The sequence below is a fragment of the Martes martes genome (assembly GCF_963455335.1).
Source record: "Martes martes genome assembly, chromosome: 1".
Lineage (NCBI taxonomy): Eukaryota > Metazoa > Chordata > Mammalia > Carnivora > Mustelidae > Martes > Martes martes.
The window spans coordinates 189,133,581-189,160,267 of NC_137888.1; the positions used below are offsets into that span (position 1 = coordinate 189,133,581).

At 40.7% G+C, this 26,687-nt stretch overlaps 1 protein-coding gene across 1 annotated transcript in view; it reads left to right on the top strand.

Moving 5' to 3' along the window:
• Positions 1-3,750: 3,750 nt before the first annotated feature.
• FHIT (fragile histidine triad diadenosine triphosphatase) overlaps positions 3,751-26,687 on the top strand; it is a gene marked incomplete at its 5' end in the record, with an annotated part of 337,307 nt that continues 314,370 nt past the window's right edge. Inside the window, one exon of the mRNA XM_080813378.1 lies at positions 3,751-3,778. Coding sequence (XP_080669504.1) covers positions 3,751-3,778 — 28 coding nt within the window. The remainder of the gene's footprint in view (positions 3,779-26,687) is intronic.

Genomic DNA, 26,687 nt, shown 5'->3' on the forward strand with positions numbered 1-26,687 from the left:
TTAGCGTTTCTAGTATGGCCATTTATAGTAGTGAATTCCTTTAACTTTTGTTTGTCAGAGAAACTCTTTATCTCTTCCTCAGCTCTGAATGATAACCTTGCAGGTATTCTTTTTTTCCTTTTTTTTTTTTTTTTGAAGACTTTTATTTATTTGAGAGAGAGAGAACATGCACGCACATGTAAACATGAGTGGGGGGAGGGGCAGAAGGAGAGGGAGAGAAAGAGTCTCAAGCAGACTCCCCACTGTACATGGAGCCTGATGCATGGCTTGATCCCATCACCCTGAGATCATGATATGAGCCAAAATCTAGAGTTGGACTCTCAACCGACCGAGCCACCCAAGTACCACTAGGTGTTCTTGATTATAAGTTTTTTCCTTTAGCATTCTGGTTATATCACACTTCCCCCTTCTGGTCTGCAAAGTTTCTGCTGAGAGACAGCTGATATACAACAATGTGCTTCCCTCTTGCTGCTTTTAACATTTTCTTTCTCTAATTTTTAGCATTTTAATAATGACGTGTCTTAGTGTAGACTTCCTCAGGTTTCTCTTGTTTGAGGCTGTCTGTGGTTTCTGAATGTGGATGTTTGTTTCTTTCCTCAGATTAGGGAAATTTTTAGCTCTTCAAATAAGTTTTCTTTTCCTCTCTTTTCTTTCTGGAATCCCATCTTTATGCTTGCTGTTATTCCAAAGGTCTCTTAATTTACCTTCAATTTTTATTTTTTTCTTTTTCCTTTTTGCTGTTCACCTTGGGTGATTTCTACTACCCTGTCTTCCAGATAGCAGATCCATTCTCATGCATCCTCTAATGTTGTCTTTTTTTCCCTCTAGGGTCTTTTTAAATCTCAGTTGTTGTTTTCTTCCCCTCTAGTTGCTTGTTTTTGTACATATTCTATTTCACTGTTGAAGTTCTCATTGAGTTCATCCACTCTTCAAATCCCATGAACATCTTTATGACCATTATTTTGAACAGTTTTTCAGGTAGCTTGCTTATTTGTGTTTCATTTAGTTCTTTTTCTGAGTTTTTGTGTTGTTGTCATTATTGTTTTGTTTGGAACATATTTCTCAGTTCTCATTTTGTCTGGCTCTCTGTGTTTGTTTCTGTGTATTAGATAGATCAGCTCTGTCTCACACTATTGAAAGTAATGGCCTTGTATGGAAGCTCCCTATGAGGATCCGGTAGCACATCCTCCCTGGTCACCAGAACTCAGAACTCCAGGATTGTCCCCTGTGTGGGATGCTGTACCCTCTTGGGGTAGTGGGGTTGTGACTGCTATGGACAGGTAAGTCGGTGGGGCTGGCCCCCAGCCTGGCTGGCTGCAGTAACTGACTGTGACTACTGTGGGCACACTGCTGGACAGGGCAGGGCCTGGTGTGGCTGGCTGAGATGCTGGCTTCAGCTGCTCTAGGTGTGGAAGGGCAGAAGTTGCTTTAGGTGAGACATTGCTTCCTACTGAGGTTGTCTATTGGGTGTGGCAGGATAGCAGCTACTTTGGAAGAGTACCTGCTGGGACAAGGTTGGGTGAGGCAGGTCTGAAGGGAAAATCCATGGGGGGTGAGCATGCTAGCAAAAGTTGATGGAGGATGTCAGAAGGGCTCCTTCTAGCATCCCGCTAGCTAGCCTGAAAAGGGCAAGAAAAATGGTGCCCACCAGCATTTCTTTTCTTGGAGAAATTTCCTATAGATCCCTGCCTTTGTAGAGTATGGCTTAAAAATTAGTCCATGAATCTTCTTCACATTAACCCAGGTAGTTTTCACACTGCTGCCTCTGCTGTTCCAACACACTGGCCCTTTAAGAGTAGCGTCTCGGTTGGTCATAGTTCTCTGGCTCTCGCAGAGTTAAGTCCCACTGATTTTCAAAGCCAGATGCTATAGTTGCTTATCTTCCTGGTGCAGATCTCCAGGGTGAGGGGTGCCCAATGTGGAGCTTGAACCCTTTACTCCTCCTATAGGACCTCCTCACCAGTAGGTCTCTGCACCATGGGTTTGGTTCCCAACTTAGTCTCTGCCTCTCCTACCCTTCTTGATGCCCCCCCCCTTTATATTTTCAGCCATGGAAAACCTGTTCTGTTCACCTTCAGGTGTTTTTCAGAGTGAGTTACATTATATGTAGTTGTAGCCTTGATATGTCCATGGGAGGAGGTGAGCTCAGGGTCCTCCCACTCTGCCACCTCCCCAAGGTCCCTATTTTGGTATACTCTAAGTAGATCTATAGGGCAAATTTTTAGCAATGAATTAGCTGCTTTTAAAGGTATTCAGATTTCCCATTCTATTTGGAGATTGGCAGATGTTTAATATCTAGGAAAGTTGAAACCACATATTCCCTAACAAACAAGTAGAAGAAAAATCTCCCATTCATCCATCCCCCCACCCCCATTTCAATTGCTTATCTCTTAGTAGCTTTCTAAAAATAATTGAGTGGAATGTCTATTAGGTTATTTCTATTTAGAAGTCACTCTGGGCTTTTGCCTAGAAGAGAAGCTGATGAGCTACAGGGAACACAGGGAGTCTGTGTTCTGGTTATTCTCAACCAATGTGAATTTGGCTGGACTATTTTTTTATTAGAGAAATCTCATACGGTGTAGTGACATATCTGGGGTCTATCACTTGGTTCAAATGCAAGATTATTATTATAGCTTTGCTTATATTCAGTCTCATCTAATAATTGTCAAAAAATTACCATATTGGCAAAATATTGATCCTATAAACTAGATGTCCAAGGATCCTCCTCGACCTATGGAAATGTAACTATAAATTCCACTTTTCATGACAATTTAAAGTTCTCTACCCTTTTTCGGAATCTTTCTGTTTCCTCTGTCCAAGTATCTTGCAGTGTTTTGTCCCCTTCAACACGATGTGCTAGTTGTCCACATTTATCCATAACAGACCTAGTCTAAGGGTTTTGTTTTTTGTTTTAATTTTAATGGAAAACTGAAAGACATAAGAGATTGGCTCTCCTTCTCCTTACCTCTTTCCTTGTTCCCCCTCCTCTGTAGAAGAGACTTGCCTCCTTCTGTGAAGACATTATGGCCACCAGTATCCATGCCCTCCAGTCTTCAACTTTGAAATGGTTTGAGAAACTTGCTTTCAAGCAAATACATGTCCTCCCAAGGGAATTTTTTTTTTAAAAGATTTTATTTATTTATTTATTTGACAGACAGATCACAAGTAGGCAGAGAGGAAGTCAGAGAGAGAGAGAGGAGGAAGCAGGCTCCCTGCTGAGCAGAGAGCCCGATGTGGGGCTCAATTCCAGGACCCTGGGATCATGACCTGAGCTGAAAGCAGAGGCTTTAACCCACTGAGCCACCAGGTGCCCCCCCACAAGGGAATTTTTAAAAGAAAAAAAAAAATCCTCCATATCATTACAATCTTGATGCTTTAATGATGTTGGCAGCATCTCCCTTACAAAGAAGCTTTCCCACACTTCTCTGTTTGTTTTTGTTTCTGTTTTAACTGATTGTTATTTGGCTGTCTGGATTCATAAACCAAGGGCTTTCTTAGGATAAATCCAGCCCTTTGGTAGAAGAAAAAGCATGACCTTGGGAGAAGGGGAGAACTTTGGTTAAATTCAAGCCCTACCATTTATTCATTGTGTTTAACATAAGCGACTTTAATTTTGAACCTTATTTTCTTCAGTAACGTAGAAGGAATAATTCTTAATGGATTGTTTTAAATTGTTGTATGTTGTAGACATCAGGCTTCCAACACAAGGCTTAGAAAGCAGGAGATGTTCGTGAAATGATCGTGTTATGACTGGAACTCAAACTCCCCGTCATCTTCTGTATCCTTAAACTGAGTTACAGATGTTGTTAACTCCACAGTGTAGAATACACACACATTCTGACTGTCATTATCAGAGCACTTCCTCTGCTTAACCCCTCAGGAAAGTGTCAGGGGAGGACCATGTCTAATTTTCTGTTTTGTTGCTGAACACGTGTGAGGTACTCAGTTCTTATTGATTGGTATTTTATGGATTGGTAATCTTTAAGAGATACAAAAATGTTCCTTCTTTCTACCTTCTTGGTAACTACTTAAGAAAACTGAAATTTACTGTATCAGAAACTGTTTGATTGCTTCTCTGCCTGCCTTATTTTGAGTCAGGTTTCTTTTCTGGCATGAGACATATCTTCATTTTTTTTTTTCTCCTAGGCATAAATACATCTTTCTCATTTCTTGCTCTTTTCCAAATTCCCTTTTACAGATCTTTCTTTTTCCTTTTCTCCAAAACATGAATTCTCTTCTTCTGGTGGTGGAAATTCATCTTTAGTGTCACAAATGGCCTATTTCTATGTGATTCTCCAGTCTACTTTCCTCCAGGTGATATATTCACCTTATTTGAAAGAAAACATCATTTATTTCCCAGCATCTGATCTGAATAACAGTGAAATGTTTGTTTAAAATTAATGCTTTAAGCAAAAGAACCCTCTCTGTTTACTTGACTTGCAGTATTTTAATATTTAACATGCTATGATGTAAAACTTGTGGAAGAAAAATATCCTGGTGTGATCTGGTTGTCTAACAATTTACATTCAGCTGCAATATTTTATTTGCTATAATTACTCACTGACAAAACAGGGAATCGAAATGCAAAAATACAAAATGCTCTTGGTTTGCATTTTATTTTGGAACGTGAAAAACCCTCCATTCTTGAGAGAGCAAGCGAGCATATAAAAAGGAAACCTAGCTTAGTCAGATATCCATCTCTACACACTGACTCTTCAGCACTAAGTCTCCAACCAGAGTGGCAACCGTTGGGCTTTCAGAAAGACTTTTTGTGAAGAGGCCGTGTGATGTGGACTTCAGGTTGGAGGGCAAGGCCTGGGATCGTCACATTCCAGCTCTTACTCCAGACTCTCCCTGTGATTTTGCATTGGTTCTTTCATTGTGCAGCATTGCAGATCTGCTCTGAAATAATTGAAGTGTCTTAGATGAAAGGTAGGAATCCACTGGGCTCTTGTTAGAGAATGTCCAACTCCGGTGCTCTTTTCCCCTCCTATTACTGGCACTCTTGAAAGCGACAGGTTTCAAGGGGATTGTGGATCTGAGTGGAACATGACAACCAACACTCAGGCATCATGTATGTACCCACGATGACCTTGCCCCTTGTGAAAAAGGCCTTCCCCAGAATTAGAGGTAGGTGCTCTCCTCTGTCCCAATCTCAGCCCCCTCACACATCCATCCCAACCTCATTGGCAGTCAGAAAATTGAGAAGAGTTTCTGTTTCTGAAATTCTGAAGAGGATTACCACAGTGTGTTTTTCCAAGAAGTAATTGATAGAGGAGGTCAAAACAAGATTCTTCTTTATGATTAAAGTCAATGATGTTCTCCAGTATGAGAAAAGAAAAAGAAAAAATTTTTGATTTTTGCTTTACATTGGGGCCAAAAGTGACACTACAATGTAAAAATCTAAAACTGACTAAGGCATCTATGTATTGATTCTTTCTAATTCAAAATCTCATTTTTCTCCTAATAAGCTATGTTCTTCCCGAATGTGCAGCATTTTTCATGTAATTTATTCAAAGTAGGTAGTATGTAGGAGAAACCAATACAAAAGAGTTTACAAGAACAGTGAACATGTGTTCCATATTTCTGACATATAAAACAGGTAAGGCAAAAGATTAATCATTACACAAACTACATGTAGGCAGGATTTAGGGAAAATATCTTAGAAATAAAGGCCGTGTTGTGTGATGCATATTAAAAAGGTTTTTTCCAATTCAGTAACACAGGATTTAACGATCCTTAGTTAGTCTCCAAGTATTGATTCTAGGATCTAAATTCAGTTCAGTTTGATTTTTAGATAATTTGAAAGTTGATTGCGTTGAAGGATTTCTTTTTTGCCCAAGAAACATTTTTTTTTCATGTAACAGGAGGATGGATTTCTGCAAATATTTTATTTTTTAATGATTATTATAATTTCCAGTGTGTTTGTTATTTTTGTTTCTGGTTCAACCAAGTTGTAGAAGTTCCCAGGGTTAAAAATGCTACTTACCTATTGTCCTATTTCTGCCAATAATGAGAACTTGGATGACTACCCATATTTCTCTTTGCATGTGGGCATGTTGTCTATCAAAATACAGAAAGCTCCTGGAGTATAGTAAAATGCCAGTGAATTGAAATTGCTTCCCATGGAGGACACATTATATGACCACCCTACTGACTGGGGCCCTGTTGAAGCTGAACTATTTTTAGATTTAAGAAATAGATACTAAGCTTTTATGGGGGGAAGGGAGATTTATAGCAAGGCCACATGGAGTCTTGCACTGGCAGAGAAAGCATCAAGAGCTGAGGAAGCTCTCCACAGCCCTCACCCATGAAAGTCATGGTCAGACTCCTTTGTAGCTACCTGGATTTCCTTGCTTCCTTGGTTCGTGGGCCATCCGGAAGTCAACTTGCCCTTGGCTGTCGTGGTCTCTCTGCAGCATATTCTGTCTGCCTCAGCTCTTGGCATGTGGTTTGTGGTTCCCAATCCACATTTCCCAATTAAAAATATTTTGTCGTATTGCATCTGACATTTCTGTTTGTCTTTATGTGAGGACCTTACAAGTCCATTCTGCTGTTTATCCCACTTGGACCTGGAAGCATCCTCAGGATCCTTATTAGCACAGTATTTTCAGCAGACTATCAGTGGATTAGAGGGAATGTGCCTGGAATTGATAATATTTTGTATCACTTTAGCACTAACAAGAGGTAGGTCTAAGAGCTTTGGCATCAAGGTGTGGTTTCTATAAAAGGGAGAAGTGGGAAATATTGTTTATATGGTGGTAAAATATACATAACATAAAATTTACCATTTTAATAATTTTTAAGTGTACCCATCAGTGGCATTGAGTATATTCACGCTGTTGTACAACCATCACCACTATCCATTTCCAGAACTTTTTCATCATCCCTAATAGAAATTATGTACCCGTTAAACAGTAATTCCCCATTTCCTTTTCCCCCTAGCTACTGGTAGCTTCTGTGGTACTTTCTGTGCCTGTCAATTTATTCTAGGTATCCCACTGTAAGTGGAACCATATAATATTTTCCTTTTGTGTCTGGCTTATTTGACTTAGCATAATGTTTTCAAGGTCCCATGTGGTAGTATGTATCAGAATTTGATTCCTTTTTAAAGCTGAATAATATTCCATTGTATATACACCACATGTTGTTTATTCAAGAAATAGCATTTCACACTAGGCTTTCTATGGCAAGAAAGGTATGGCAATGCCTCTTGGTCACATAGGAAGGCTCAAAAGCGAAAGATTGGGCAGGGATCATACTCCAGATCCTTGTAGCTTTCCGCTTAACAGAAGTACGTCCTTGGGCATTTTTAGTTAACTCCCCTAGTTTGTCATCTGCCCTATGGATGTAATGATGCTGTTAAAGATTTATCATGAGGTTTATGTAGAATAATGCATAGGCTAATAGTAAGTGTTCGGAAAATTAATTCCACATTGTTACCCATTCCTCCATGTTCAGAAACCCGTACCCAGGACAAGAATGAAGAAGTACATAATAATGGGTGTTTGGAGCGGGTTGGTTTTTATAGTGTAGATAAGAAAAAAAATAGGATACTTGTGTGTCCAGGATGTGGATTCGAGAACAGTGAGGCCGAAATGCCAAGATCTTTGGAGTGGGAGGAGTGGCCCGGAGGACTTAGCACTCCTTGTATCTGTTGCATGACCTGGGGGTGGCTGGCGTCGCGGATCTGGTTGATCTCGAGAGCGAAAGGAAAGCGTGCCTCCCTGTCTACCATGCTGAAAACACCTTTTCCGAGATAAAAAGTCCCTACCCCTCTTTCAAACTGCTTTTGATATTTCCTATGGGGGAAAGAAAGTGTTTTTCATTTTGATAAAAAGCAATTTCTGTGTGCCTGCCAAGCCAGCAAAGACTCTTTGAGAAATGCTTCTGCGTTCCTGGTATCAGGGTGTACAATCTGCGGGACACCAACAACACCGCAGTGGCATCATTTAAGCAGCCGGCGAGGGAAGTGGCTGGAGGAACCGCTGAGCGAAACCACGCCGACCTCTGTAAATGCGCTCGAATCAGAAGCGCATGCGTGGAGTCTAACTACGGGCTGGGCACGTGGAAACCTGCCTCAGGGTAAGGTGTGCGGAGAGTTTCTGTTAAAAAACTTTTTGCAAATAATAGAACTGGGCCGGTGCGGCAGGAATAGGAAAACAAAACAAAACAAAAACCAGGAGTACCCTATCCTCCTCTCCTCTCCCAACCTCAGTATAAGTGGTTACTTTCGGACAGAAAAGATTTTCATTCCAAATGCATCAAAAGCAATACAACTCAAAGCAGCCTGGTCTTTGCAATCAACTGCAACATTTCTGGGCAACGTCTCTGTGTCTCAGAAGGGTTAAAAGCGGCTGAACTTGAAGAAGGAAAGCAGAAGCGTTGTGTGCTGACCTTCCACCCTGCACGGCCTCCAGATGTCCTGCGTGTGGGACCTGCATAAAGCCCTTGGCCCTTACAGAGATGTGTTCTCACAGAGCTTCCTGCAAAAGGGGGCTGGTCGCGAGTTGCTTTTCGGGGACACGCATGTGATTTGGTTGTGCCTGGAGCAGCTCTTTCCACACCTGACAGCTGGTGGTTCTTATTAAGTATTTGAACATTATCCAACATATCCATGTTGGCCAGCTGACTTGAGTACTTCCTGAGTCCTCAGGAGCCCTTGTTCAGCATCTTCAGAGTCGCCTAGGGAGTGTTGGGGGTGCATGGGGGTGGCGGTGAGTGTAACCTCTGGAATCAGATCTTAGTTCCACTTCCTCTAATTGCTAGCTCTGTGGCCTTTGGCAAGTCATTTCACTTCTCTGGGTCGAAGTTTGCTTCCCTATAAGACAATGATAAGCCTGCTTCTTTGATGTGTTGTCCCCTTGATTCAATAAAATCAAAGATCTTTTCCTAAATGTTTGCACAGTGGTTGGCTTATAGCCATTGCCCAGAAAATGTTGGTTTTCCCTCGTCTTTCCTCTCCTAGATTGTGGTATAATGTTTCTTGGTGCAAATGCTGAAGCCTTGGAGCTCTGTACACCACCATCTTTATGACACAGAAATTGGCCAGAAACCTCAGGAATAAATCTGAGAATTAGAAAGAAGAAGAAAGCCTATCACTGTGCATTTGTCAGTTGGCATCTCTTTGCCTTCTCTAGTTAGAATCTTTCATAGTAAAGTGGATATTATTTTTTTTTCCTTCTCCTTGAAGCCACGTATGTCGGATGGTGTTTGACAGGCGTTTTTGTGTGTGCCAAAGTATGGGGGAAAGTGACAAGGAGAGGCCCACTCAAGATGTCACTTCTCTGGGCTGCAAGCTGGAGCTGACAGTGCGGTCCCTTCTGAAAAACCCCGATGGCGTGTTGGAGTGTCGTAGTGTCAAGAGGAGAGAAAGAGGCTGAATAGTCAAGGGTACCTCTCTCCTCACGGGAGAAAAGTGTTTCGGGTGTGGCACACACATAGAAGGCTGTACTCTGGAATCGGGGTCATCACTTCTTTTTACTTAGGTAGAGAATCGTATGGCGACAGGATATTTTTTATTTCCTCCTGGTGTTGGACAGCTGTCCTCCCCTCCCCCCAGTCAAGGAAACACACGTGTGCACACACACATGCATGTGATACCTTCAGTGGGAATTTGGAACAGGCAGCAAAGACATCCATTCTCTTTTCATTGGCTCCTTACTTTTTTTTTTTTTTAAATGCATTTCTCACCAGTGACAGGTGGTGAAATGTCATCATTGTGGGTAGGCGAAGGATGGGATTTAAAAATTTTCATGTAATGACAGAGTGTGTAAAGAGATCTGAAGGCACAAATAGCTACCACCGCCACCATCACACAACAAAAGAGACGAGGTGGCACTTATGGACTCTTGTCCTGTGCTTGGCAAGCACCTGGCACATAGCATCCACTCAGTACAGGCTGTGTTTGATATTATGAACAAATAGATCAGGGAGAAGCCTTGCTGTCTATTTCTCAGTATTATCTTTAGTGAAAATAATGTACAGCTGTCAAGGTACAGAGTGGACTTCCTTGTCCCATCATTATGATAGAGTTCCCACTAATTGAAAAACCACGATGCTCACTGAGAAGCGCTGGCTGGGTGGGAGGTTTGTATCTCATAGCAACATCGTTCCGCTGGTGACAGGATCTGAGGAGGCATTTACATTGGTTCTGCCATTTATTTGTCTAAAGAAACCTTGTGTTCTTTTTTCTGATATGACCTTGGCACTTTCATTTATCTCACACATGTAGAAAGTGCCTTCCAGGTTCTACGTTAGAATTTGCTGTAAGTTTGTGGTTTACCATGATTTCATGCTACATAACCTTTCTCCTTTCATTTGCTGTCATCTGTTCCTATTTCTTCCCAGTAATTGTTTGCAAACTTGTCATTTGGTCCTAAAAAGAAATTTGAATCTGATCCAAAACTTTTGTAAATTATGTGATTAAAAAGCTAAATAACTCATATGTGGAGTTATTATCAAGTTAAACTGATTTTGCTACGTGTAATAATAGCTCATATTTATAACGTTTTTCTGACTGAACAAAATCATTACATTTGTTTTTCTCTTAATAAATGTATGTGGGTGGTATCTTTTTTCTCAGAATTATCCCTTTGAAAAATACAGTGTGCATCATTCCTGATTCATATGTATAAGATGCCTAATTGAATTAGGGCTGTGCATATATTTATGTTAACAATTGTGTTGAAAGGGAGTATTTACTTTGGTGGGTATGCATGTATGTGTATTTTTGTAAAGAAAGCACTTCTTCTATATTTAATATTTGGGTGGTTTTTGCCCATGAGCTTCATAGAAAGTTGTATTGGGAAAAGACTGTTTGAAGGAAGAAAGTGGTGGAGATAAAGTAGTAAGAAATAATAAAGGCTGAATGGGCACAGCCAAGGTAACTGAACGATCACTTAGGTGTGACAGGTAGGAAAGGAAAAGAAAAAGTGGGAAGTGACATCCAATCAGAGACCTGGTTTCTCCAACTTTTTACATGCCTTGGGAGACCTTTTTCCCTAAGGCTTTAACATTGGTAGAGTCTTGACCATCCTGCCAACCGTGTAGTCTTCATCTTTCTTTGAACACGCGTGGAGCTTCCGTTGTGCAGGTGCTGTGTTTGGCCTTGACCAGCATGCATGCTGATGAATGGTAACATATACAGGCAAAACACATGACTCAGAAACATTGAGGAGAATGACAACCTGAGTAGTTTCTTCTTTGATAAGGATTTGTTGGGTACCTTGTATGTGAAAGGCAGATTGTTAAGTGCTTGGGATACAAAGGTGCAGAAGGCAGAAGTCCCTGACTTTATGGTGAGGGACACAGTTGAACAAGTAAGATAATGATGATGATGATGATGATGATGGGCCCATATATATACCTAAAGGAAAGGAAATGATTGGGATAGCCTACGTTAGGTTTTGTGGCTAAGGCCCATGAGACATCATCTCCTTAGGGCCAGTTGAGAGATCTGACAGGTGAGGGCAGAAGAGGAACCAGCCATGCTCAGAGTGAAGGGGAAGAACATTCCAAGAGACACCACAACCGAGATGCTGAGGTGGGAAGGTGCTTGGCATGTTCTCATGCTTCTGGAAGTTCTCCTTGCACCTGAAGCATTGGTGGGCAAGCAGAGTGTGGACTAAGTTGAGAGGGGAAATGGGGAGAGGAGGCAGGTCACATGAGGATTGTATTTTAAGTGTAAATTTAAGTGTGGGGGGCAGGCAGATTTAGCAAACAAAATCACAGGACGCCCACTTAAATTTGACTCTGTGATAAAGAGTATGTGCTTTGGTTGTGCAAGTATGGCCTGACTACTGCATGCGCATACTTATACTAAAAAAAAAAAAAAGAAAAAAGAAACAAAAAAACTTTGTTGTTTATGAGAGTTAAGGTTAACTGGATCTCCTATATTTTATCTGGCAATCCTGTAATGGGCACTGGTACCATCTGACCTGTGTATATGAGCATCAGTCTTCTTGGGTGCCTTGCTAAGTGTCTCACCTGCTACTTTTAGGAGTCCCAGAAGGAGCAGCAGGAATGTTCTACCTGGTCCACTATATTAATCACAGGATGGTTTCCAGGAGACCCTCTTTTCCCTCCTACTACTCTTAGATAAGCTGCCTCCATTCTCCTCATCTTCTGGGTCTCTGTCTAGATGCAGCTCCTCCTGAGAACCCAACCCTTCCTTACTCTCAGAAACCCCATTCAGTGCTCCCTACTATGTGGTCCCACAGCTCCCTCTCCTTCCTCTGGTAGAGCATTTATGCCACCTGTTATAATTGCTTCTCCTCTGTCTTTCCCAAGGACTAGCAACCCTCTGAGAGCACAAAGTGTATCTTTTTCCTTATTCATTGTCTGGCATCTAGCCCAGGGCCTGGAACAGTGGACAAGTTCTATGAATGCCAGCTGAATGGGTGAATCAACTGTGTAAACTCTTTAGAGTAACCCTTGGGTCAATAAGTACAATCTTATGAATCTAATTTCTGAGCTATCAGTTGCTAAGGAGTTTATTTATTGAGCACTCCTTGCTGTACTTTGAAAAATTTTGGAGACATTTGAATCAAGGTCTGTGTCCTTAAGGAGCCTGTAAGTTAGTTGAGAACATGAGATAATCCAGAATACAGAGGATGACCAAGGCTATAGAAAGCACAGTGAAATATTAGAATAGGTGGTAGAGTCCATAAGACTTAGGGATCCTTAACCCGGATTTCACGGACCACAGGAAGGGCTTGGGGTAGGAGGTCTGAGAACTCTCTGGATTGTGTGTACAGTGTTAATGTGTTCCCTTCTAGTGAAAGAGTCTAGAGCTTTCCTCAGTTCTTGAAGGGAGGTACCTGACTCCAGCCAGAATGGCTGAGAATCATCTTCTCTAAGTACAATAGAAATCCATGGTGGACAAAAGATACAAATACGAAAGGTGAAACTAGGAAACCACGAGGAGAAAATTTATGAAATTTCTTTATCATTTCATGCAGGGAGTAGAATTTCCTAAAATAAATAAAAATGAAACTTGAGGAATTTAACTAAATCATAATTAAAGATTTGTGTTTAATGAAGAAAACCATAAAAAAATTAACAGAGGGCAAACCAAGAGAAAATATTGAAAATACTGATAGTAGGTGATCAAATATTTATACTTTAGATAAACTCTTTTTATTTCTGCTTCTTAACGAACAGAAGTTTCAATGGGTAAAGGATATAAAAATGGACATTTTAGAGAAGGGGAAACTTGAATGACTAATTTTTTTTGAGGGAGATGTTCAGTCTTAATAGTATTCAGAGACATAACTGTTAAAATGAGAGCCATTTTCCCCAGGAGGTTGGTTTAAATAATTAGAAAGTCAGGTAATTGTTTATCAGGCAAGATGTGTGAAAACAGGAATTTTGAGGTTGTTTGGTATGGCAAAGGACTAGAAACAACCTATCTGCCTATCGTTAGGAAAATAGAAAGGGAAAAATTTGGTATATGCTTAAGACAAGATACTATGTAGTAGTCAGAGAAATTAAAACTTAGAGAAGCACTGTCCCGCAGATGTGAGTTGTATCTGTTATTTCAAGTTTGTTGGTAGCTACATTAAAAAAGTACAAAGAAATAAGTGAAATTAATTTTAATATTCTATTTTATTCAAGGCAGTAGATCCAAAGTAGTATCCCTTTGACATATTTATATACAAATTATTGAGATATTTTACATTCCTTTTATATCCCTAGTGTTCAAAATTTGGTGCATACCTGACACAGCATATATCAAACAGATGCTAAATTTTCATTGGAAATATTTGACCCTTATTTCTGTGTTTAGATTTTATAAAATGTACAGCTGAAAAAATAGGTTTTCATACTCAAGATGTTCTAAAAATACTTAAAAGTGTTCTAATAGTTGAATAAGATATCAATTTTAAATTTAAATTTAATTAAAATTCAATTAAAAATAAGAATTGAATCCCTCATTTGTATAAAATAAGAATTCAGTCCCTCGTTTGTATTACCTGCATTTCAAATGCTCAGTAGCTACATGATGAAGAATTACAACTTAGCTATATAGGTGTTTCCCATAATATAATAGTGGAAGAAAGAAAAGAATAAGAACAAGATTTATAGTAAAATACCATTTAAATAAACTAAACATATACCCCCCAAAATCAATACATTGTATTTTTTCAGAAAAAAAAAAAATATATATATAATGAGATTCATGGAAATATTTGGGAAGTATTGACCTCTAGCTACAGGGTGAGACAGCAGGAGATCAGGAAGTGGGTATCTAAAGGGAAAACCTCAAGTGCCATCTAGGAGAGATCTAGACTGTTGGAGTGCTCTGGGTCCAGGAGCTTACTCAGCTCAGTTCTAGGGTGAAAACAAAAAGCAATAAGCAGTACATCCAGACAGTGGAATGTCACTCAGAGCTAAAAAGAAATGAGCTATGAAGCCATGAAAAGTCATGGAGGAATCTTAAATGCATTTGACTCAGTGAAAGGGGCCGGTATGAACAGGCTACCTACTGTATGAGTCCAACCATATGACATTCTGGAAAAGACAAAACTGTGGTAACAATAGAAAAGACCCTTGGGCTGCCAGGAGTAGTGGAGGAGATGAACAGGCAGAACGCACAGGATTTTTAGGACAGTGAGACTACTCTGTATTAACACTGTAATGATGGATATACATCATTATACATTTGTTCGAGTCCACAGAATGTACAAATCCAACAGTGAACCCTAGGTAAACTATGGACTTGGGGTGACTATGATGTGACCATGTAGGTTCCTCCTTTGTAATAAGTGTCCCACTCCGGTGAGTGGCGTTGATAATGGGGAGCCTACACAAGCGGGGGGGTGTGTGGGGGATATTACCACCTTTGCTGTAAACCTGCTCTTAAAATAGGAAATATTTAAAGGTATTTTTAAAAGACCAACACAAATCAGCTCAAAGTAGTGACAACATTGGAATCTTGATGCAGAATTATGGTTTCACGATCACATTTTCAAATACTGCCGTGGACGTTCCTTCTAAAACCGTAAACTCAGTCATGCCAGCAACTCACAAACTTAGCTGATGGCACCAGAAGACATGATTATGAAAAAAATCAGAGCATTCGCCCGCATGCTCTTTACTCCTGTGATAAACATAGTTTTTAAACATCACATTCTGACAACCTTTTGATAATGGAAAATCCAAAATAGGGCCTTATATAATTAAACCCTCTGAAGCCAGAGGGCTCTAAGGCTAGTGTGGTAGGGAACATTACTTTACTATAATATGTATGATATAAGGGTTCAGTTTCTTCCCCCAAAATTCATATAGAATCCCTAACCCTCCGTATGTCAGATTATGACTATATTTGGAGACAGGCATTGGCATCTAGGTAATTAAATTAAAATGAGGCCCTTAGAGTGAGTCCCAATCCAATTCCTGTAAAAAGAAGGTATTAGGACACACACACTGAGACCCAGGGAGGTGTCCATATAGAGCAGGACCATCTGTAAGCCAAAGATAGGGGCCTCAGGAGAAACCAAACTTTCTGCTTGATGTTGGACATAGAGTCCCCAGAACCATGAGAATATAAATTTCCATTATGTAAGCCATTCTGTATGTTATTTTGTTATGGCAGCCCTAGTGGCCCCATGCTCCTGAACCTTAAAATAGATATGTATTTTTAATGTCAGTGCAGCAGTAAGAACAGGAACTCTGGAGTCAGGTTGGATTGGCCTTAACCTCAGTCTACAAATGGCTAGTTCTGGACCTCATTGCATGCTTCTTTCTGGCCCATGAAGTGAGAGTGGTAAATTGTACCTGGTAGGATTGCTGGGAGAATTAAGTGGGTGTGTGGAAGGGATTGCTGGATAAATGTTCATTATTGTCATGATCATTATGATTGGCTGCTGTGCTCCTGGTGTCATAGTTACACTGAGGACATAGAGCAAATGCACCCCAAGAGCCAGGGTGACTCACTAGCCATTCGTCCCATGTCTGGTTTTACAGATTGTAAAGAGATTCCTTTGTGAACTGTTGTCTGGTCTGCTCATTATTTTCCGTGGTTCACTCTCTGAAAGCATGACTTTGAATTGACCGCTGGAGTTCTGAAAGTGAACACGAGAGATTTTGTGTTCTCTTTTAGGAATTAATGCAGCCAGTGTAAATGCACGTAGTTAAGAGTGGGCACTGGGGATCAGTGGGAAACCGACCTCAGCTGGTAGGAGCTCGAAAACACACAGTGGCCCATGTAGCCTTCCGTGCCCCCACCAGCCTTGGAGAGAGCCATCAGCGTCATGATACGGATTCTGTTTTGTTCTATCGGTAATACTGTTTTTCCTCTGCAATGAATCGAGGACAGAATTAGCCTTCGCAAATCAGAGGGCATCCCTGCTATTCACCCTCGGTTGTGCTTTATGGAACATTACTATAATGCGACTGCATTTTAGAACGCAACAAATTCTTAGCAAAATATCGCTGTGTGAATGCAGGCTCTTTGGGGTGTTTAAGTCAGTTACCTTTGCACATCAAGCTCTAGGAGATAAAAGTGGGCACTTAATATTCACTGGATATGTTGCAAATATCCCTGTTTATATGCTCAATTTCCTAAAATCACATAACCTTTTGTTATCTTGTAACACATAAAAGGGATGATTGGAGCTGAGAAAGCTGTTACTGTGTCAGATAAACAAGTCACAAAGTTCCATTTAAAGCACTTAGGGCCCTGCATGGCAATATGCCTTGGAGTGGAAACTTACATCTGTGAGCCCAGTCTTGGTTCTTGGCATATTTCTCAAGGACATCTCTGATAGAAAACATGCCGCTGAGCCTCTTTCTTAGAGCTCAAATATCCTACTACCCGTAGGCATCGCTGGCTTGTTTTGGTGATGTCTTGCCTTCCTCATTCCCTCTTCCCCTGTTCTGTGTCCTCATATCGGGATGCTTCTCATTCAAGTGTCCTTTCTGAGCCAGAAGTGGGTTCTGTTTGTCTTTTTTATTCCCACATAGCCGTCCCCCCCACACCCCGCTAAATTTGTGAACATGTTCTAGTGTCCGTGGAAGTGGAGAACTAATGGGCTTGCCCGGAGGCAGTCATATATACTTTGGACAGGTGCTGCACAAACCTTTGCGGTCAGCTTGCAGAGAGAATTCTTCAGCTCCAACTTGTAAACACTGATGGCACGCTGGTCTGCACAGGTGCTGCCAGGGGCTGGTTATTGCATCGACAGACGCAGTTGGCCTGACCGTGGGGGCCGAATTGATGGGTGTTCTGTTGGAAATCCCCCTGTTCATCGAATACCCCGTGTTTGCCTAAATTGATTTGATTCTGCAGACTGATCAAACTGGCTATGTGTGAGATGGCAATAGCTGCGGGGAGGAGGGGAGGCATGGACTAGTAAAGGAAGCATATGAAAAACAATTTTGTTAAATGTTTCTGGTGTGTTAGATTCTTATTCTTAATTTACACAAATGATCCAGTGCCTGTCTGTCCTTACTCACATATGAAATATTCAATGAAAAACACAAGATGAATCCATACATCTAGAAATACAAGCTTATCACTACTAATTATAGAAGAAGAAAATTTCTGAAGGGCCTAGGGTTTGACTGTAACCAAAAATTCGAGTTCCCAGTAGAAATACACTGCATCTCCACACTAACCCTTCTTCCTGAGCTCCAGATCATCAGAGCCAACTGCTTGCTGGTGATTCCTACTTAGATGAACTTCTCATGCCTTTCCAACCCTACTCTCCTCTGAAAGTGCTCCTTCTTGGCCATTCTTCATTGCAATTTTTCCAGCAACTTGGAAATCACCTATGTATTCTGTCTTCTTCATCCCCCCATTCAGAAACATAACCCATCCTTTCAATTCTGCCCCATAAATATTTCTCAGCTGTGTCCACTTATTTTTATCCCTAAGATGCAAGTCTTAGAAGGAAAGCAGATGGAAGAGGGGAGAGAGTTTTTTCACTTTTTCACTTTTTCTCTAAAAAAATTTAATTGTGACTAAACATAAAGTTTATCATCGTAACCATTTTTAAGTAATTCAGTAATGTTAAGTGTACTCACATTGTACAATAGATCTCTTGAACTTTGCAAAACTAAAATCCATACTCGTTAAATAATTTTCTTTCTTTATTTCTCTCTCGCTCTTTCTTTCCTTCCTTCCTTCTTTCTTTTCTTTTCTTTTGTTTTCTTCTTTCCTTTTCTTTCCTTTCCTTTCCTTTCCTTTCCTTCTATCTCTTTCCCTCTCTTTCTTTCTTTCTTTCATCTGCAATGGTCATTGTGAACAAGCAAAAGAAGATAGATAAAACTTTGAATCAGTATAATATTAGTTTATCAGTGTTTAGGTATTTTGAGATTCCTAAATGATGAGTATCAAGGGAGATCATTCATCGATGGCTCTTGCCTTGTGAGCGCACGGTGTCCCTATGACATGGTGTGGGGACTCCTCCCAGCATTTTCACTAGGTGTCCACATGGCCTTAGTTTCAACAATAGGAACAGAAGGGAAGATGACCTAGGATAGGCACTATTGCTTGTTTTTACAGACTTATCATTTAGAAGAGAGCTTGTGGTAGAGAATGAGATATAGGATCTGGATGTAGTCTCATTTTCATCATTTATTTATGTGTGACCATTTGCCTGCATCATATGAAGCATTGGTTTTTATGTAGGACATTCCTTTTTGGGAGCCTACAGGAAGATATTCTTGTTGTTCTTCTCATCTTCCTCTCCCTCCCTCCCTCTCCTCCTCCTCCTCCTCATCATCATCAACAGTTACACTATGGAGACACCTAGCCAAGGTGTGCTGGCAGCCAAAAAAGCAAGGGGGATAACATTTGTTTCGCAATGTTGTAGGGGAGCAAACCCTGGACACACATATTGAAAGTCACTGAATGGTATCCCAGGGGCTCCTGCATGCTTCGCCAGTGCCGTCTTCTACTTAGAAGTTTGAAGACATTGTCCTGAAACTTCCTGTGATGCTAGTGGGTAAAGGTTAACAGAGTTAAAACTTTTAAGTCTCTTTCATAAAAGGCAGCTCATCTATCTAGATATATTTGCTCTGTTATAATCAAAGATCTGTCAAAACCTTCCAGCTTCTCAAGTAAACCCATATTTTCATGATTTTAGGGTTATACTTGGTGGTAAAATTTCCTCCGGGCTACAAAGCAGCACATGCAGTCTGTTCGGGAATGAATTTTTTTTTACGGAAGCCAAAGGAAAAAAATCAATTTAGCTGGTTTTGACTTATAACAGTAAAAAGAAAAATTGAAAGTATTGGATTTTGGATAAGTACTTTTGCTTCACAGTTTGAGGGTTGAATGGATGTTAAAATATCACTCACCACATTGGCCAGTCGTTTGGATTATTCTGTTTTACTATTTCGGAGCTATAAAATCAACCAAGTAATTAAGTGGGCTGCACGTTGTCAGATGTTTCACATAAAGAACCATTAGGCTTTTCAACACATCAAATACTAATCAGTTGGCTCAGGCTTTCTTTAGTTGAATATGTTATGTCACAGATGTAGACATGAGAAAAAGCCACCCGTTTCTTTCTAATGAGTGCAGAGTGTATTGCTAAAGGATACACATATGTATACACAGCACACACATAATATTGGGCAATTGACAAGTTCTGAGGTTAAAAGAGGCAGTACTGCATAGGGCCTAAGAGTGTGGGAGTTGTGGGGTACCTGGGTGACTCAATCGGTTGAGTGTCATGGGCTCAGGTTATGACCCCTGGGTCCTGGGATCAAGCCCCACATTGGGCTCCCTGCTGAGCAGAAAGCCTGCTCCTCCTTTCTGCCTGCTTTTCCCCCTGCTGTGCTCTCTCCCTCTTGCTCTCTCTCTCTCTCTCTCTCTCACACACACTTGTCAAATAAATAAATAAATAACTCTGTCTTTAAAAAAAAAAAAAAAGTGTGTTGGGATGCCTGGGTGGCTCAGTGGGTTAAGCCTCTACCTTCAGCTCGGGTCATGATCTCGGGGTCCTGGGATCGAGTCCTGCATCGGGCTCTCTGCTCCAGAGGGAGCCTGCTTCCTCCTCTCTCTCTGCCTACTTGTCATATCTGTCAAATAAATAAAATCTTAAAAAAAATAAAAAATAAAAAAATAAAAGAATATTTTTTAAAAAGTGTGGGAGTTTTGTTCAGACAACTGGAGTTTTGATTTTACCTTCACTGTGTGTAGCTGGTGCCTTTAGCAAGATACTTAATCTCTCCAAGCCTCAATTGTCTCATCTGTAAAATGGAGCTGAGAACAGCAATCTTATATTGTGAAAATGGCTTTAAATTGTGCACAGTAAGGGGCGCCTGGGTGGCTCAGCCTGTGAAGCATCTGCCTTTGGCTCAAGTCATGATCCCAGGGTCCAGAGATCAAGCCCTGCCTCAGGCTCCCTGCTCAGCAGGGATCTGCTTCTCCCTCTCCCTCTGTGCTCTCTCTCTCTCTCAAGTAAATATATAAAATAATAATTAAAAATTGTGCAGGGTAAGTGCCTGGCACAGTGCCAGAAACATAAGTCTTAGAAAAAAATGGATAGTGCTATTATTTTCCTATTATCAACTAAGCAAAAAAGATGGGTGGTTGGCCATCATTATTCATTTACATACAATTCTATTAAAATAATTATCATGGGCTTAATGTCCCAAGGAAATTGGTGAGGGCAGACGGTCACTTCTATGCCTACTGGACACTTCTCTACACAGTGTCACAGTGTTGCTCATGCTTTTTAACTAGGGCAAGGGAGAAGGAAATAGAAGTGAAGTGCTTTCCACAATTTGAAGATGGGTGTTCCAGTTCATCTACATTTCTGCCAGATAGGGGGACTGCCAGCAAGAGAAGTTAGGTTCAATAGCATGGAGTTTGCATTTTGTTCCTCTCTGTTTCCCTCCAACATAACATAGTGCCTGGCACAGAGTAGATGATTACATGAAGCAACCAACAGAGAAATGTGTTACGATAGCATCTTTCCTCTTTGATAAGTGACTTTTTTAAGTCAGAACTTTTTTTTTTTTTTTTAATTCCTGGCAATGAATTGAATTGTGTGACCTCCAAAACAAGGTGTATTGGGATCCTAACTCCGAGTGTCTCAGAAAGTGGCTGCATTTGGAGATAGGGTCTTTGCAGAGGGAATCCAGCTAAAATAAGTTCATTAGGGTTGGCCATAATCTAATATGCCTGGTGTTCTAGTTAAAACGAGAACTTGAACACAGACACAGGCACATACACAAGGAAGATGATGTGGAGAGATACAGAGTGAAAACAGACATCTTAAAGCCAAGGGCAGATCCTTCCCTCACAACCCTTACCTGAAGGGACCTAATCTTGCCAACGCATTGATGGTGGGCTTCCAGTCTCCCAAACTGTGACATAATAGAGTTCTTTGTTTAAGGCGCCCAGTTTGAAGTGTTTTGTTCTGGCAGCCCTGGTAAACTAATACAGTCCAGACACCCCACAGGGTCTATTAAGGGTAGGATTATTCAAAATTGGAAAAGGAAAAAAAAAAAAAAAAACAAGATACTCGAGATTGCATTCTGCATTTGAGAAGTTAGGTCAGTGTATGTTTATTTGTAGCATGTGATGTCAGTGTCAGCACCCGAGGTCAGGGGTCTGGTTCTGCTAAATTTCAAATGTCTTCTCCTGGGAGATAGGTCCAACACAAAGGGCTCAAGGAAAACTGGAAGAAATATGTCCTATCCATCTGCAAGAGGCATGTTGATACACACCTTTAGTAACATCCTAGGTAGGCTGGCAAAAGTGGGTCCTCCTCTAAGAGGGGTATGTGGAAATCAGCCATCATCGCAGAAACATAGAAACAAGAACAAATGATACTTATATCCAATGCTTCTCTAAAATGTGGATTTTTATGAAAGCTACATAAAATATTTATCCAGAAGGGAAATAAGAATTAGGAAAGATTAAAATGGGATAGGTATGGAAAAATGATTTTGAGTAGAATTTTGGTTAAGAATAAATAAATCTTTCTTCTCTCAGCCTTTGTCCCAAAACATTATGTGTTGTGGAAAGGTTAAGAGACCATTTGTGTACTGATAAACAAAACTGCTCAATAATTGGGAAAAAAAATGACAGAAAACAATGAAAGTCCAAGTTTCTTCCATGGGTATGCTGCCTGGGTCTCAGTGGTGTCCTGTCCCATTGACAGCTGTCAGCTCCGATGCTGAAGGTTGACAGAGTGGGGTCTCATACTGATTGGAATGCCAGAATTAATAAAGCCATGAATGGAAGGCAAGTTCTAATCCAGTGTTCTTTGCCTTCTTCATTGGCCTAAAGATAAATAGGTCTGTAGCTAATTAACTTAGAGTTTCTTTGAGAGGCTTGATTCCATCACCAGGGCAGTAATTACTATTCAGGGCATTACTATACTTTGATGTTTGCCTGAAGTGTAAATTATTAGTGTCTGAAAGAAGTCATTGGCCCAAAAGGAAAGCATAAGAGACAGAATAGGAGGAGGATCAAAGTACTTCTGAGCTGATTTTCCTCTCCTCCTCAGAGCACATCATTCAGCCAGAGATGCCCCCTGACGCATTAGGAGTGCCCCCTGTGGATGAGGTTCCAGAAGCAGTGGTATCTGCAGTCTTCTCCTGAGGGTCATGGCAAGTGTGGGAGCATAGGCTGCTGATAGGATGGCTCATGGTTTAGAGGTGGGATGTGTAAAAGTATTCTCTGCACTGGAAATTCTTGTTTGGTGACCTGATGTTAAATGCACCAGAAGTTTCTCTATTCAGAGAAATCACTCAGTGATATATTTTGTGTATATATTTGTCAACGCCAGTTTGTCTCCTTTTTAAATGCCCCCTTCCAGATTTTAGGAGAACCATGGGTTTGATACTGGGAGTTTCGAATACAGCTTGAGGCCCTGCAGTGCTTCCTTCCCTACCCAGAGTGGCCTTCAAGGAGTACCACTCAGATGCTTAAGGTTAATTAAAAGGAAATTCAGTCTTTGAATAGCTCAGAGCAATGGGATCTAGTTCCTTTCCCTCCATAGTATTTCTCTAATCCCTCAAACCTTGGTGTCCTGGAGCTGCTCCAGAGTCATTCAGATGCCAACTCCCCAATCTATCTCCCACATTCTTGCCCAGCCTGCTTTCTTCCCCTTTGTTTCTTCTCCCACAGTCCTGAATCTTCATAATACAGATGTAGCTCCCTAGTTCTTTACCCTGCCTTGGTCCTTTGAGCCACTTTCACCGACCCAGAAGCAAAAGAGATCCAGGAACCAGGCTGGGGAGAATGAGATTGACAGAGTAAGTGTGAGGAGGACAGGGGGGTCACATGTGAATGGCATGGCTCTGTTCCACTTATACTCATTATAATTTAATTATGCTATGAAGAAAGGAAGGTTAAGGAGGAAGGCAGTTAGCATTTATTAGGTGCCTGGATTGTTATGACCCTGAGTTTGGGAGACGTGTTTCCATGTATCCCTCTAAAGACTGCTGATAGGTGCAGACATACCATGGTTTTGGCGGCCTTTCGTTATCGTAGGCATCCCTGCTCACTGTGATGTTTTCATCCTACGCTGCCTCTGGCATATATTCCGTTCTCCCTAAATATAGAGTGAATTCAATAATGAGTGGGTTAGTGACTCTCAGGGCAAATTTGTGAACTTGTATAATCTCTTCCACCTCATTGATGAAGATACTCAGATTCTGAGAAACTAAATACTTTGCCAAAGTTGAGACTGCTCCAAAGTGCCCATGCTAATGCTTTCAATTCATGTATTTGGTTCAAAGATTTTTCTACTAGATCACACATTCTGAGACAGTCTTCCCCAACATTTGCCTTTTGTAAGAGCATTGAAGTTACCAAGCAAATACATGTTAGAGCTCTTTTGCTTGCAGCTACTAAAATATTCCTATTACAATGACAGGGATGGAATGTAAGACTAACTGAAAGTGAGGTATTTAGTACAACTTTATATGCAAAAGATGCTAGATTAATGACGAACCAGCTCTCAGTTATAGCCTTATTAGCTGTTGTTTTGATTATCTGCATTCTCTAGGGGTTCTCATCCTCTCACCTCATATTTTAGAGGTTTGTGGCATTAGACACCACCCAAACCAGTCACTTTTAAACATTTTCTGTTCTGTTTTTCACGGATACTGTCTTTGGTCAAAGACAACCTTATGCCAAAACAAAGTGTATAATCCTGAGAGTAGTGAAGGGAGAGAGGCTATCAGAACACTTGCCTTGCCCCTTTTCTCCAGATTTAGACTTATCAGAAGAGAGCTTATCGACCACTGACCCAAACAAGCCTTCTTAATTTTATAGATAAGGAAACAGGAACAGGGAAGCTGAGCCTCCTTGGGAAAGTTACAGAATTATTGGTGACCCCGGAAGATTTGAGAAGTCAATCCAGTGCATCTTATACTGAATCACTTAGAGCCACTGAGAACAACCAGAACAGCAAAGCACATCCTTATCGACAATTTCATATGTCAAGCACAGTGTGAAGAGCTTTACACCTGCTTCCTCCGTAAATCTTTTTGATAACTCATGAGAGAGATGTCTGCCCCACTTCATGGATAGTGAAACTGAGATACAAAGTGGTTGATCATATTGACCTAAAGTCCCATGTCAGAAAGCAGAGGATGGTTAGAGCCAGGCTCCTGGTCTGCTAGCTCTACTTTCCCACTCACTCCCTCTCGATGTCCCATGTAAAGCCATGAATTCTCTTTCATTAACTTAAATAACTTGTGTAGCTCTTTTTTAAATTATTTTTTTATTTTAATAAACATATAATGTATTTTTATCCCCAGGGGTACAGGTCTGTGAATCGCCAGGTTTACACATTTCACAGCATTCATCATGGCACATACCCTCCCCAATGTCCATTTCCCCACCACCCTCTCCCGTCCCCCCTCCCTCCAGCAAACCTCAGTCTGTTTTTTGAGATTGAGTCTTTTATGGTTTGTCTCCTTCCCAATCCCATATTTTCATTTTTTCTTTTCCTACCTCCCCCCAACCCCCCCCCCCCGCATTGCATCTCCACTTCCTCATATCAAAGAGATCATATGGTAGTTGTCTTTCTCTGATTGACTTATTTCGCTAAGCATGATACCCTCTAGTTCCATCCACGTCATCGCAAATGGCAAGATTTCATGTCTTTTGATGGCTGCATAGTATTCCATTGTGTATATATACCACATCTTCTTTATCCATTCATCTGCTGATGGACATCTAGGCTCTTTCCACAGTTTGGCTATTGTGGACATTGCTGCTCTAAACATTCAGGTGCACGTGCACCTTCGGAGCACCACGTTTGTATCTTTAGGATATATACCCAGTAGTGCAATTGCTGGGTCATAGGGTAGCTCTATTTTCAGTTTTTTGAGGAACCTCCACACAGTTTTCCAAAGTGGTTGCGCCAGCTTGCATTCCCACCAGCAGTGTAGGAGGGTTCCCCTCTCTCTGCATCCTCACCAGCATCTGTCATTTCCTGACTTGTTAATTTTAGCCATTCTGACTGGTGTGAGGTGGTATCTCATTGTGGTTTTGATTTGTATTTCCCTGATGCCGAGTGATATGGAGCACTTTTTCATGTGTCTGTTGGCCATCTGGATGTCTTCTTTGCAGAAATGTCTGTTCATGTTCTCTGCCCATTTCTTGACTGGACTATTTGTTCTTTGGGTATTGAGTTTGAAAAGCTCTTTATAGATTTTGGATACTAGCCCTTTATCTGATATGTTGTTTGCAAATATCTTCTCCCATTCTGTCAGTTGTCTTTTGGTTTTTTTAACTATTTCCTTTGCTGTGCAAAAGCTTTTGATCTTGATGAAATCCCAATAGTTCATTTTTGCCCTTGCTTCCGTTGCCTTTGGCGATGTTCCTAGGAAGAAGTTGCTGCGGTTGAGGTCAAAGAGGTTGCTGCCTGCATTCTCCTCAAGGATTTTGATAGATTCCTTTCTCACATTGAGGTCCTTCATCCATTTTGAGTCTATTTTCGTGTGTGGTGTAAGGAAATAGTCCAATTTCATTTTTCTGCATGTGGCTGTCCAATTTTCCCAGCACCATTTGTTGAAGAGGCTGTCTTTTTTCCATTGGATATTCTTTCCTGCTTTGTCGAAGATTAGTTGACCATAGAGTTGAGGGTCTATTTCTGGGCTCTCTATTCTGTTCCATTGATCTATATGTCTGTTTTTGTGCCAGTACCGTACTGTCTTGATGATGACAGCTTTGTAATAGAGCTTGAAGTCTGGAATTGTGATGCCACCGACTTTGGCTTTCTTTTTCAATATTCCTTTGGCTATTCGAGGTCTTTTCTGGTTCCATATAAATTTTAGGATTATTTGTTCTATTTCTTTAAAAAAATGGATGGGATTTTGATAGGGATTGCATTAAATGTGTAGATTACTTTAGGTATAATAGACATTTTCACAATATTTGTTCTTCCAATCCATGAGCATGGAATATTTTTCCATTTCTTTGTGTCTTCCTCAATTTCTTTCATGAGGATTTTATAGTTTTCTGAGTATAGATTCTTTGCCTCTTTGGTTAGATTTATTCCTAGGTATCTTATGGTTTTGGGTGCGATTGTAAATGGGACTGACTCCTCAATTTCTCTTTCTTCAGTCTTGTTGTTAGTGTAAAGAAATGCGACTGATTTCTGTGCATTGACTTTATATCCTGACACTTTACTGAATTCCTGTATAAGTTCTAGCGGTTTTGGAGTGGAGCCTTTTGGGTTTTCCACATATAGTATCATATC